Below are 13,906 nucleotides of genomic sequence, written 5' to 3'. Positions count from 1 at the left end.
ACTCTCAGTAGCTTGCCAGGCTCTCTGAGAGGGACGGAGGCATCTTTTAGTAGTAGAGAAAATTAACCAAATTCCTCAATTATTCCCAAGTTATGGTTTTGCAACACTTAGAGTAATATCATTAGCAGCATTTGGGGGAAAATTCTCTTATCTCTGGGTTGACAAGCCAACTAAGTATTCAAAAAAGAGAAAAACATTTGATCTGGAGAGCTAGCACAGCAAGCAAGGCACTTGATTTGCATTCAGCTGACCTGGATTTGATCCTAGGACTGCATATGGTCTACAGAGAACCACCAGCATAAGTAAGAGTCAAGAGTAAGCTCTTCACACTGCCAAGTGGAACTCAAAACTCAAAGTAAAACAAATGTAAAATGTATTAAACTTTTAGGTATTGGTAATAGAATTATGATAAGGGCAAGGCTTTTAAATTTTTTTTCAAGGATTACTCTGCGTATTTTACTTTAAATATTTTCTTTTGTGTGAAAAATGCCATATACAAATATCTCACGTCATATTTGCCAGTTAAAGGGTAACTCAAAGAGAAAGAAGTAGGTCAATTCTTTGTCCCTTTTTATTCTTTGTCTTTTTGTATCTGGCTGACGAAGAAATGCAGGGAGGTCTAATTAAAAGAATGGTATACACAAAAAGGGGAAGTAAAGGTTGGAGGTGTTACATTTCTGCATTTAAGCATAAAAAAATTGTAGACAGTATGGGAATTTTTGATGGTTTCCTTCCTATTGTTCTTAATCTAGAATGAATACAGAATTCAGTAAAATGGAATGAGGTTTAATCCTAATAAAAATTCATCTGAAATTTGTATTAATTTGAATCATTTGAATTACCTTCATTAAACTTGTTATAATTAATTAAATGCTAATTATAAAAATTAAAACTAAAAAACAAAATACCTGAATGATATCTTCCCATATGGATCCTGTCAACAAAATACCAGAATCTGGGAATTACAAATAACTTCAATAAAAGAAAATGAAACAGTCTTCAAATTCAGGTCTTATGCCTCATATTACCTAACGAGTGGGCTGGCCATTGGCACAACGGGTGAGCGTTTGCCTTGCACACAGCTGACCCAGCTGACCGGAGTTCGATTCCTTCACACCTCTCAGAGAGCCCAGCAAGCTAACTGAGTGTATCTCCCCTGCATGGCAAAGCCTGGCAAGCTACGCATGATGTAGTCAATATGCCAAGCACAGTAATAAGAAGTCTCACTATGTTACTGGGCCCGCTCGAGCAAATCCATGAACAACGGGAGGACAGTTCTACAGTGCTACCTATGAATATCCCTCACTTCTAAGGGCATTGGTCTTTCTTTGTGTTCCTCTCACACTAACACTTTCCTGAAAATGAAACAACACTATGTTGCCACAACAAGTAACATAATACACAGTTACTTCATTGCATGTTGAAAATCAATCGCGATTTTTAATTTATTGAAGCTATTATAAAATCAAAGTAAAGTTACCTTTAAGGCTGTTTTGAACTTCTAACGCTATATCAAGAGCATTCACAGGTAGAACTGGTTTATTGGCGATTTGCAAGATCACTTCTCCAGAGAGCTAAAAGGAAAAAGAAAAACAAAATACTAGAATTCAATGTTAAAGTTTTGATAATTTTGTTTTTTAAATATGGGGCTAAAAAACTCATTTATGAAAATAAAACCCATACAATTTTGATACATAACCAATTTTCAATTTCAGTTTCTTCCAAAGTGAAATTTTAAAGCACTCCAAAATTTCCTGGCAAGAGTTAGGCATAAAATAGGATCCATGATAAGATCCCTCTACTTTCCCCTAACAAAAGGTTAATTTTTTTGAGAAAACCTTTCTTTGATTTTTCTATAATCCTTGGGGCCAGAGAAATAGTACAGTGGGTAAGATGCTTGTGTTGCCTGCCACTAATAAGATAATTGATTCTATCCCCAGAAACATGTAGAGTTCCCCAAGGACCACCAATGCTCACTCTTGAACACAGAACCAAGAATAGTCCCTGAGTATTATCGTTTGTGTTCTTAACCTGCCCCTTCATGCCCCCTCCCCCCCAACAAAAATATCTTGGTAACATCCTCTTAACTGTGAAAAACTTCTGTGGTACATAATTAGCCCAAGGACCTTTTTATTCTCTACATAGTCACGGTCCGGTCACGGTCTTCCCGTTGTTCATCGATTTGTTCGAGTGGGCCCAGTAACATCTCCATTGGAGACTTTGTTGTTACTGTGTTTGGCATATCGAATACATAAGCGGTAGCTTGCCAGGCTCTGCCATGCGGGTGAGATACTCTTGGTAGCTTGTCGGGCTCTCCGAGAGGAGCGGAGGAATCGAACTTGGGTTGGCCATGTTGGCCGCTTGTAAGGTAAACACCCTACTGCTATGCTATCGCTCCAGCTATGTTGCATAATTCATTATTATGAATGAAATCCATTAAATCTTCCAGAAAAAAAAATGACAAACACAAGATGATTTCCCTTATCTGTGACATATAGGGTAACTGGACAAGGCAATATAGTAAAGAGAGAGTTCCTCAATCACCCTTGGCCCCCGAGTAGGAAGAGAAGGATAGGGAAGAAGAAAAAGAATGGAATAGGGAAGGCAAAATAAGAGAACTGGAAGTAGTGGGACAATTGGAGTCAAGAACCTGGGGGATACGGTGAATGGGGGAGATTGACTTAACTGTATATCCAAAGCACAGACTTTACAACACTGAAAACAGGAGATCCAAATTACAAGCCCAGACATAAAATGTGACTATAAAGAGGGCAAGTTGGCAGGCCAGAGGACACTGGTGGAGGAAAATTGATGCTGGTGGTGGGAATCACATAATTAATCACTTAATCACTTAATCCCCGTTATTCATAGATTTACTCGAGCGGGTGCCAGTAATGTCTCCATTCATCCCGGTTGTGTGCTAGTGTAGCCCAATGGTATCTGTTCGTCCTAGGAACATGCAGAGCCTCAAACCGATCATTCAGGGTCTTGACGACGAAGAAGTCTGACCATCTTGTAGGTGGGCGTCCACATGATCATTTGATGTCCCGTGGAATCAAATCAGTAATGGCTCTAGTCCAGCGGTTATCTGTAAACCTCATTACGTGTCCAGTCCATTTGATTTTTGATGTCTTGGCAAATGAGACAGCGTCGCTGATTCTTGAGCGTTGACGAAGATCAGAACTCCGGATTCTATCTCTCATTTGAGTGAATCATGATATTCCAAGCATAGCTCTTTCGATTCCTCTTTGAGAGACCCTAATAGCGTTCTCATCCTGTTTTTGTAGGGTCCAGGTCTCTGAGGCATATGTTAATGTAGGAAGAACAGTGGAATCAAAGAGATGAGCTCATAGCTGGGGGTTCTTTGTCCTTTTAGTTATTTCTTCAATGTTCTTGAAGGCATTCCAAGCCGCTCTCTTCCTCCTGCGCAACTCAGGTGCCAGGTCATTCATCATGTTGATTTCTCGACCTAGGTATATATAACTGTTGCATTCAGAGATGGTGGTCCCATTGAGAGCGAATGGAGCATCAGGAACAAGGCTGTTTCTCATAAACATTGTCTTCGTAAGATTCAGCTGTAGTCCGACCTTTCCACATTCATGGTCAAAGTCGGCCAGCATTTGTGCCGCTTGGCTGATGTTTGGTGTTATTAGAACGATGTCATCAGCAAAGCGGAGGTGGTGTAGTTGCCGACCATCTATCTTCACTCCCATGCTTTCCCATTCCAGTCATCGCATGATGTTCTCGAGGGTGGCACTGAAGAGTTTTGGTGAAATGGTATCATCCTGCTGAACCCCTCTCTTGATATGGATGATTACTTCTTTGTAGAATGGTGAGATGTTGGTAGTGAATCCGCAATAGAGCTCACAAAGGATCCTGATGTATTGAGTTTGTACACCCTGATTGGCTAGGGCTTCCATGACCGCTTCCGTCTCAACAGAATCAAAGGCCTTCTTTAAATCAATGAACGTTAGACAGAGCGGCATCTTGTACTCCCGAGAAACCTCAATGAGCTTAGTAATCGTGTGGATATGGTTGATGGTACTGAATCCTTTTCAGAATCCGGCTTGTTCACATGGTTGTCCTTCATCTAGTGTTCTGCTAATCCTGTTCAGGATGACTCAAGTGAACAGTTTGTGGACGACAGACAATAGGCAGATTGGGCGATAGTTGCCAATGTTGTGAATGTCTCCCTTCTTGTATAGTAGTATAGTCTTGCTGGTTTTCCATTGGGATGGAACCTTGCATTCAGATAGGTAGCGTGTGAAGAGCCGAGCCAATGTATTGATGAGTACTGATGGTAAGTTCTTCAGGTGTTCAGCTCTGATCTTGTCTGGGCCAGGTGCTCTTTGTTTCTTTACCGACGAGATGGCATGTTGGATTTCGGAAGGGAGAACATTGGGAGAACATCATGTGGTATGTGGTATGTGGGCAAGTGGACGTGGCTATTAAAGAGATCTGAGTAGAAGTCATGAATAATCTTCTCCATTGCCCTTCTGGAAGATGTGATAGATCCATCATGATATCGGAGGGCAGTCCTCTTGTTTTGTAGTTGGTGAAGGACAGGCGGGCATTACGAATGCTTTTCCCAGCTTCTGCCGCATCTACCAGTACTGCTGCTCTCCTGTTTTTGAGGTCATCCTTGATGGCTTCTCTGCACTGTTTTGCCAGTTCGGATGTTCACTTGTGGTTGCCTGAGTCATGTGCCAAGCCACGTTGGCGAATAAGTTCAAGAGTGTTCGAAGAAAGACGTTTTTTTGTGGTTATCTCTCTCTTGGCATTCCTTGCACAATCATGGAGGTGTTGAATCATTCGATCGTATTCCTCATCAATGTTGTCAATGACGGCATCTTCTCATGTTGCCACAACAGAGCCAAAGAGCTCCCAGTTGGTGGTCGTTCTGGGAGTACTTTTCTTAAAACTTGCATTCTTTTCTCCTCGTTCTGTGAGGTAGAATTTTGCATGAAGAAGACGGTGGTCTGGCCCTGCCCTCTTCACTCCTGACCGCGGTGCCCATCTCATCTTAAATCCAGGTCAGCACAGCTGCCGGCTCGCGACCCTGGGACCTCCATCTTTCCCTGCAGGACCCCAAGTGTCCCCTGAGATGCCTGAAGAAAAGCAGTTTTGAGCGTCTGCCCTGCCCTCTTCACTCCTGACCGCGGCATCCATCTCATCCCAAACCCAGGGTTCTGTAGAGGCGTGTGCTCCTCAAAAGTGGGCATGGCCTCAAAAGTGGGCGTGGCCCAAGGAATCTAGTTCCCAACCTACTCAGCAATATGAAGAAAGAAAGAAAATCCCCAACACAAGGGGAGAATAACGAAAACAATCTAGAACATTCCATCAATACAACTCACCTAAGGGACCTCTCTGACATAGAATTCAGATATGAAGTCATGAAGATGTTCAATCAACTCAGTGAAACAATCAGACAGACAGCCAGTAACACCACAGAAAAAATCGACAAATTATGAGAAGAAATGAGAGCAGAAATGTCACGAATAAAAGATTCCATAGATGAAATGAGAAACTCAGTTTCTTCTCTTAAAAATAGAATGACCACAGCTGAAGAGAGAATCAGTGAGCTGGAAGATCAGCTGCAACAAGCCAACACGCAACAACAAACAGTGGCAAGGGACCTCAAAATGGCTCTACAGAGAATCAGAGTCCTAGCAGATGATTCCAAGAGGAACAATATTAGAATCATGGGACTACCTGAACCTCAGGGAAACAATCCCAATGAAAAAAACACCGTCAAACAAATCATTGCTGAAAACTTCCCAGAGCTGCACAATGCAGCCATTCAGGTTCAAGGAGCCCGAAGGGTGCCAGCTAAAAGAGACCCCAACAAAAACACTCCAAGACATATCATAGTTAGAATGATCAATACTGCCGATAGAGACACAATACTGCAAGCAGCAAGAGCAAAGAAGGAAATCACATACAAAGGAACATCCCTTAGATTCACAGAAAACCTATCAGAGGAAACCCTACAAGCCCGAAGGCAGTGGCGAGATATAGTCAAAAAACTCACAGAAATGAATGCTTCACCAAGAATACTCTACCCGGCTAAACTCTCCCTCAAAATCGAAGGAACGGTACACTATTTTATAGATAAACAGCAGTTCAGGAACTTCATAGACTCAAAACCAAACCTAAAGCAAGGCCTAAAGGGGCTACTATAAGAAAAGACAAACCCTACAACCACAACACACCCGCACAGAAAGATGACACAAAACCCCATAACCATTCTCTCTCTCAATGTCAACGGTCTAAATTCACCAGTTAAGAGACACAGAGTGGCAAAATGGATACAAAGACAGAACCCAACATTCTGTTGCCTACAAGAAACCCACCTCAACAACCAGAGCAAACACAGACTCAAAGTCAAAGGATGGAAAACAATCCTGCAAGCACACAACTCCCTCAAAAAAGCTGGGGTGGCCATACTAGTATCCGACAACATTAATTTCACCTTGAAAAATATTAGAAGGGACAGTGAAGGCTATTTTCTCTTCATCAAGGGATACGTACAATAGGAAGAAATCACACTCTTAAATGTATAAGCACCTAATGAGGGAACAGCTAAATATTTAAAACAACTGCTAATAGATTTTAAGGAGGACATCACTACCAACACAATAGTACTTGGAGACTTCAACATCGCCTTATCACCTCTGGATAGATCAACAAGAACAAAACCCAGCAAGGAATTATTGGCTTTGAAAGAAGTAATAGAAGAGAAAGGGCTTATGGACTTATACAGGGCTTTACACCCCAAAAAGAAAGAATACACATTCTTCTCCAGCGTGCATGGAACATTTTCCAAAATAGACCATGTGCTAGGACACAAAACATACCTCAACAGAATCAAGAAGATAGAAATAGTATCAGCTATCTTTTCAGACCATGATGCACTGTGGATAGAAGTGAATCACACAAAGACACGGAGAACCATATCAAACACTTGGAAATTAAACAACTCGATGCTGAACAATGAGTGGGTCACGAACGAAGTCAAGGATGAAATCAAAAGATACCTGGAAACAAATGAGAATGAAGACACAAACTACCAGAACTTATGGGATACAGCGAAAGCTGTATTAAGGGGAAAATTTATAGCTCTGCAAGCATATCTTAAGTCGATAGAAATGATGCACATAAACAATTTGACCTCACCGCTCAAGACCTTAGAAAAGGATCAACAGAAAGAGCCTAAATCAGGCAGAAGGAAAGAGATCATAAAACTTAGAGCAGAAATCAACGACATGGAAAACAAAGAAACAATCCAAAAGATCAATGACACCAAGAGCTGGTTCTTCGAGAAAATAAATAAGATAGATAAACCACTAGCAACACTCACAAAGAAACAGAGAGAGAACCCTAATAAATCGAATCAGAAATAAGAATGGGGATATCACAACAGAAACTAAAGAAATTCAAGAGATCATCAGAGACTACTTTGAAAGTCTGTACGCCACGAAACACAAGAACCTGGAAGAAATGGATAAATTCCTGGATTCCTACCATCTTCCAAAGCTGAATCAAGAAGATATAGAGTACCTGAATAGACCTATTCACATCAAGGAAATGGAAACTGTAATCAAAAGTCTTCCCAAAAGCAAAAGCCCAGGCCCAGACGGATTTACTAGCGAATTTTTCCAAACATTTAATGAGGACTTATTGCCAATTCTTCTTAAGCTTTTCCAGGAAATTGAAAAAACAGAAACTCTCCCAAACAGCTTCTATGAAGCCCATATCTCTCTAATACCAAAAGGAAACAAAGACACCGCAAGAAAAGAAAACTACAGGCCAATATCCCTGATGAACACGGATGCGAAGATTCTCAACAAAATACTAGCCAATAGAATACAAGAACTCATCAAAAAGATCATACATCATGACCAAGTGGGATTCATCCCAGGGATGCAAGGATGGTTCAACATTCGGAAATCAATCAACATAATCCATCATATCAACAAAAGAAAAGATAAAAATCACATGATCATATCAATAGACGCAGAGAAAGCTTTTGACAAGATCCAGCACCCATTCATGATGAAAACCCTTGCCAAAATGGGGATAGAGGGGACTTTCCTCAATATAGTTAAAGCCATCTACCACAAACCTATAGCAAACATCATCCTCAATGGGGAAAAACTGAGACCCTCCCCCCTAAGGTCAGGGATGAGACAAAGATGCCCACTCTCTCCACTACTGTTCAATATAGTACTGGAAGTACTTGCAATAGCGATTAGGCAAGAAAAATATATTAAGGGCATCCAGATAGGGAAAGAAGAAATTAAGCTCTCACTATTCGCAGATGACATGATACTATACTTAGAGAACCCTAAAGTCTCTACCAAGAAACTCCTCGAAACAATAGGCTTGTATAGTAAAGTGGCAGGCTATAAAATCAATACCCAAAAATCCATGGCATTCCTGTACGCAAATAGTGAAAGAGAAGAAAGTGACATCAAGAAAACAATCCCATTCACAATTGTGCCCCAGAAAATCAAGTATCTAGGAATCAGCTTAACTAAGGAAGTAAAGGACCTGTATAAAGAAAACTACAAAACGCTACTTCAGGAAATAAAAGAGGACACGAGGAAATGAAAAAAATATCTCCTGTTCATGGATGGGGAGAATCAACATCATCAAAATGGCAATACTTCCCAAAGCACTGTACAAATTCAATGCAATACCTATAAGGATACCCATAACATTCTTCAAAGAAATGGAGCAAACACTCCTGAAATTTATATGGAACAATAAGCCCCCACAAATAGCTAAAGCAATTCTTGGGAAAAAGAAAATGGGAGGAATCAACCTCCCTAACTTCAAACTCTACTACAAGGCAGTAATAATTAAAACAGCATGGTACTGGAACAAAAGCAGAGCTGCAGACAAATGGAACAGAGTTGAATATACTGACATTTCTTCCCAAACATATAATCATCTAATCTTTGATAAGGGGGCAAGAAAAGTGAAATGGAGCAGGGAAAGCCTCTTCAATAAACTGTGCTGGCAAAATTGGACGGCTACATGCAAAAAAGTGGGCTCAGATCTCTGCCTAACACCATGCACAAAAGTAAGATCAAAATGGATTTATGACCTCAACATCAGACCAGAATCCATAATGTTTATTGAAGACAAAGTCGGCAAAACTCTCCATGATATTGAAGCTAATGGTATCTTCAAAGATGTCACGCCACTGGCCGAGCAAGTGAAAACAGAGATAGACAAATGGGACTATCTTAAACTAAGAAGCTTCTGCACCTCAAAAGAAACAGTGACCAAAATACAAAGACAGCCTACAGAATTGGAAAGGATATTCACCAAGTACACATCCGACAAGGGGTTGATATCAAGGATATACAAGGTACTGGTTAAACTCCACAAGAAGAAATCACCCAACCCCATCAAAAAATGGGGTGAGGAAATGAACAGAAACTTTCGCAAAGAAGAAATCTGAATGGCAAAAAGGCACATGAGAAAATGCTCTACATCACTAATCATCAGAGAGATGCAGATCAAAACCACAATGAGATATCATTTCACACCACAGAGACTGGCCCACATCCACAAGAACAAAAGCAACCGGTGCTGGCGCGGATGTGGCGAGAAAGGGACCCTCCTTCACTGCTGGTGGGAATGCCGGCTGGTCCAACCCTTTTGGAAAACAGTATGGACGACTCTCAAAAAATTAGAATTTGATCTGCCATTTGACCCAGCTATAGCACTCCTGGGAATATATCCCAGAGAGGCAAAAATGTATAGTCGAAGTGACATCTGCACTTGTTTGTTCATTGCAGCACTCTTTACAATAGCCAGAATCTGGAAAAAACCTGAGTGCCCAAGAGCAGATGACTGTTTAAAGAAATTTTGGTACATTTACACAATGGAGTACTATGTAGCTGTTAGAAAAGATGAAGTTATGAAATTTACATACAAGTGGTACTACATGGAAAGTATCATGTTAAGCGAAATGAGTCAGAAAGAGCAGGATAGACACAAAAAGATTGCATTCATCTGGGGAACATAAAGCAACAAAAAGGGATACTAACACCCAGGAATGGCTGAGATTAGTACCAGGAATTTTGCTCCGTGAATGGAAGGCCAGCCACACGTTCTAGGTGAAAAGGAAGCTCAGATAGAGAAGAGAGCACCAAATGAAGGGTGTTGTGAGGACCCTCCCAGGGTGGGAGAAGCATGCTAAAAGTAGTCTATAGACCAAACATGATTGCAACTCAATGCCTTTCTTGCAAAACACAGTACCCAAAAGAAGAGAGAGAGAACAAGGGGGAATACCCTGCCACAGAGGCAGGATGGGACGGGGGGAATGGGGGGTGGGGGTGGGATGCTGGGACCCGTGGGGATGGATGACGGGCACTGGTGGAGGGATGGGCACTTGATCATTGTATAACTGAAACCCAAGCACAAAATTTGTAAGCCTATAACTGTACCTCATGGTGTTTCACTAATAAAAAAAGAAAAAAAAAAGAAGACGGTGGTCTGATCCCATTTGGAATTTTGGGACAACAGCAACATCGGTTAGGCAAAACTGCCGACTGAATATGATGTGGTCTATTTCATTGTGGAATCGTCCATCAGGAGACTCCCATGTCCAACGTTTAGATTCAGCCTTTTGGAACTGTGAGTTACCATGGAAGGTTTTGGTTGACATGATGAACTCAGACAGTCTGTCACCCTGTTTGTTCCATTCCAGGCCATGGGTCCCGATGTGGAGTTCATCGACTGATCTTCTTGGTCCTATCTTGGCATTAAAATCACCGACAATGATCTTGTAGAAGGTGGGATCTTCTTTGTAGAACTTCTCCAGCTCCATGTAGAACTTCTCAGTTTCTCTTTCACCATAACTGGATGTTGGTGCATAAACAACAAAGATATTACCAGGCCCCAGTCAAGGCCATACTGAGGCCACTCTCCACACACTTGGATAAGCCTCAGGCATAACAGAACTGGCAGAGGAACCCAGGTGTGTGCGATCCGGGGCTGAGATCTCCAAGCCTGCACGGTTTGGGACTGGACCTGTCAGTAGCTAGACAGTTACACCCTCCAACTGCCGTGTAACCCCAACAACGGCCAGGATCCAGAGATTATCACAACAAGCTCCCGGGAGAGCACAAGGCAGAGTCTCCTACCCTGTGCCTGACTATCCTCGTCAGGGCCCAACAGCTGAAGACCTCCAGGCCCCAGCCAAGGCCATACTGAGGCCACTCTTCACACACTTGGATAAGCCTCAGGCATAACAGAACTGGCAGAGGAACCCAGGTGTGTGGGACCTGAGGCTGAGATCTCATAATAATAACAACAAAGGTGGTGGGAATGGTGCTAGAAAATGATGTCTAAAACTCAGTTATCAGTAACTTTGTAAATCATCATTCTTTAAATACTTTTTTTAAAACTTTTGTGTTATACCCAGCTATGCTCAGGGGTTACTCCTGGCTCATGCACTCAGGAATTATTCCTGGTCATGCTCGGGGGACCATATGGGATTCTGGGAATAGAACTTGGGTTGGCCATGTGCACACCCTACCCGCGGTGCTATCACTTCAGCCCCATTTTTTTTTTTAATTATTAGTGAAACACCATGAGGTATAGTTGTAGACTTACAAATTTTTGTGCTTGGGTTTCAGTTATACAATGATCCAGTACCCATCCCTCCACCCATGTCCATTCTCCATCATTTACCTTTTTAAAAAAAACACCATGAGGTATGTGTATATATATATATATATATATATATATATATTATATCACTGTCACTGTCCTCCTGTTGTTCATCGATTTGCTTGAGCAGGCCCAGTAATGTCTCCATTGGAGACTTTTGTTGTTACTGTGTTTGGCATATCAAATACGTCATGGGGAGCTTGCCAGGCTCTGCCATGTGGGCAAGATACTCTTGGTAGCTTGCCGGGCTCTCCGAGAGGGGCAGAGGAATCGAACTCGGGTCGGCATATATATATATATATATATATATATATATATATATATATTTCATTTTTCATTTCATCATCCTGTTAATCGTTGATTGCCTCGAGCAGGCCCCAGTAACGTCTCTTTCATCCTAGCCCTGAGATTATATTCACAGCTCTTTAGGAGAATGAGACCCATCATTGTTACTGGTATTTGGCATATTTGGTACGCCACGGGGAGTTTGCCAGACTCTGCCCTGTGGGCAGGCTACATTCGATAGCCTGCAAGTTTGTCCAAAGTAGGAATGAGATAATAAGATGTCATAAAATAAAGTTCTGATAAGATGTCGCGTGGCCGCGAGTGCGGCCGCGCGGTTCCGGGATCTGGATTTTATAGTCTCTGAGTCTTGGCCACTGATGGGATTACATGGCGCCAGGGGGCCAGGTGGTGGGTGTGACCCCCGCCTGCTGGAATTTGGAGGATCTGGATGGAAGATGCTCGACTCCAATCCGAGTAGGCTTGGAGGTCTCGGCCCCAGAAACCGCGTGGCTTTGTCCCTCTGCCAGTACCTTCATGTGTGCGGAGAGTGGTCTCAGCATGGTGGTGGCTGGTCCTGGAGGTCTTCGGCTGCTGGAGCCCCGGTCGGGGTGGGGAGGAAAACTCAACCCGCTCCCCTCCAAGGGGTCCCGGCGAGGGACACCCAGGTGCGGGGGCAAAAGACTGCAGTGTATATATATATGTATTTTAAATTGGGGTCACACTCTGAATTGAACAGAAGAAGGGAGATAAGGTAACTCCAGGCAAAGCTCGGACCTTAGTGTGGACCTTAGTGTCTAGTGTCCCAGACGTGCTGAGGGTTCCTGGATACATCTTGTGTGCTGAGGACCAAGCTGTGCAGGGTCTGTCTTTCAGGCCTCCCATATTTTCTAAAATGTGAGCTAGCTCTTTGGCCCAAGTTTTGTCTTTTTACAGTTCTCTCCCAACTGTAGAATTCATAGTTAAAAATCAGAGCAGCAAACGTACAGAAGAACAAAGTATATTTCTATTTAAAAAAATCTCTAATTTTATTTTCTAAAAGGAATTTAAAAAAATGTATTTTTCTTGCCTTAGAATAATAAAGAAAATATATTTTCCTCTTTTTTTTTCAGTTCTCATTGTGCTTCAGCCAGTCATCTGCTCTGCAAGTGAAAGAAGGCTGAAACCCGCTGGTATAAAATGTTAAGAAATGGCTGCCCTAGGTGAATTAGTTGAAGTGTTAAGAATTTAAAACAATTTGCTCTAAAACAGTGAATTCGTTGAATTGTCAAGGATTTAAAACAATGTGCTCAAAAGCAGTTTAAAATGACAGATGCTAAAAGGAGAGGAACAACTGAAAGCCGGTATCTAGTCACAGAAATTAGTAAAATTACAGAAAAATATAAATTATTCACTTCTACCTACAATTCACAGTATAGGTAAGAAAATTTCTTTTAAAATATCACTTGATTTTTTCATTTAATTTTTAATTTAAATTTTCTTGATCTCCCCCGCTCGAGCAAAATCGACGATCAACGGGAGGGCCTTTACCTTTTCTTGATCAGTTTCCAAAAGTTACCCAAACTGGTGCTTTTTCTACATCCTTATGGTCATGCTTAAATTAAAATTAAAAATATAGGCTGGAGACATAGCACAGCAGTAGGGCATTTGCCTTGCACGCGGCCGATGTGAGCAACCCGAGTTCGATTCCTCCACCCTTCTCGGAGACCCTGGCAAGCTTCCTAGAGTATCTCACCGGCACAGTAAAACCAGAAAGCTACCTGCGATGCATTCAGTATGCCAAACACAGTAACAAGTCTCACAACGTTACTGGGCCCGCTTGAGCGAATCGATGAACTACGAGAAAACAGTGACAGTTGTCTTCTCAAAATTCACATCTGGAAATTTTATGCATGCATATTCTCCCACCAATATATTTCAAAACCATCTTTGA

General features: G+C 41.9%; 1 protein-coding gene across 2 annotated transcripts in view; it reads right to left on the bottom strand.

The window, feature by feature from the left end:
• NAALADL2 (N-acetylated alpha-linked acidic dipeptidase like 2) overlaps window positions 1-13,906 on the bottom strand; it is a 1,034,250-nt gene that overhangs the window by 61,826 nt on the left and 958,518 nt on the right. For both annotated transcript variants that reach the window (XM_056110705.1, XM_056110706.1), the window contains exon 12: window positions 1,481-1,574. In XM_056110705.1, coding sequence (XP_055966680.1) covers window positions 1,481-1,574 — 94 coding nt within the window. The remainder of the gene's footprint in view (window positions 1-1,480; window positions 1,575-13,906) is intronic.

This window comes from Sorex fumeus, unplaced genomic scaffold (genome assembly GCF_029834395.1).
Source record: "Sorex fumeus unplaced genomic scaffold, SorFum_2.1 ptg000010l, whole genome shotgun sequence".
In the NCBI taxonomy this organism is placed as follows: Eukaryota; Metazoa; Chordata; class Mammalia; order Eulipotyphla; family Soricidae; genus Sorex; species Sorex fumeus.
This window is presented reverse-complemented; position numbering and strand designations above follow the sequence as displayed.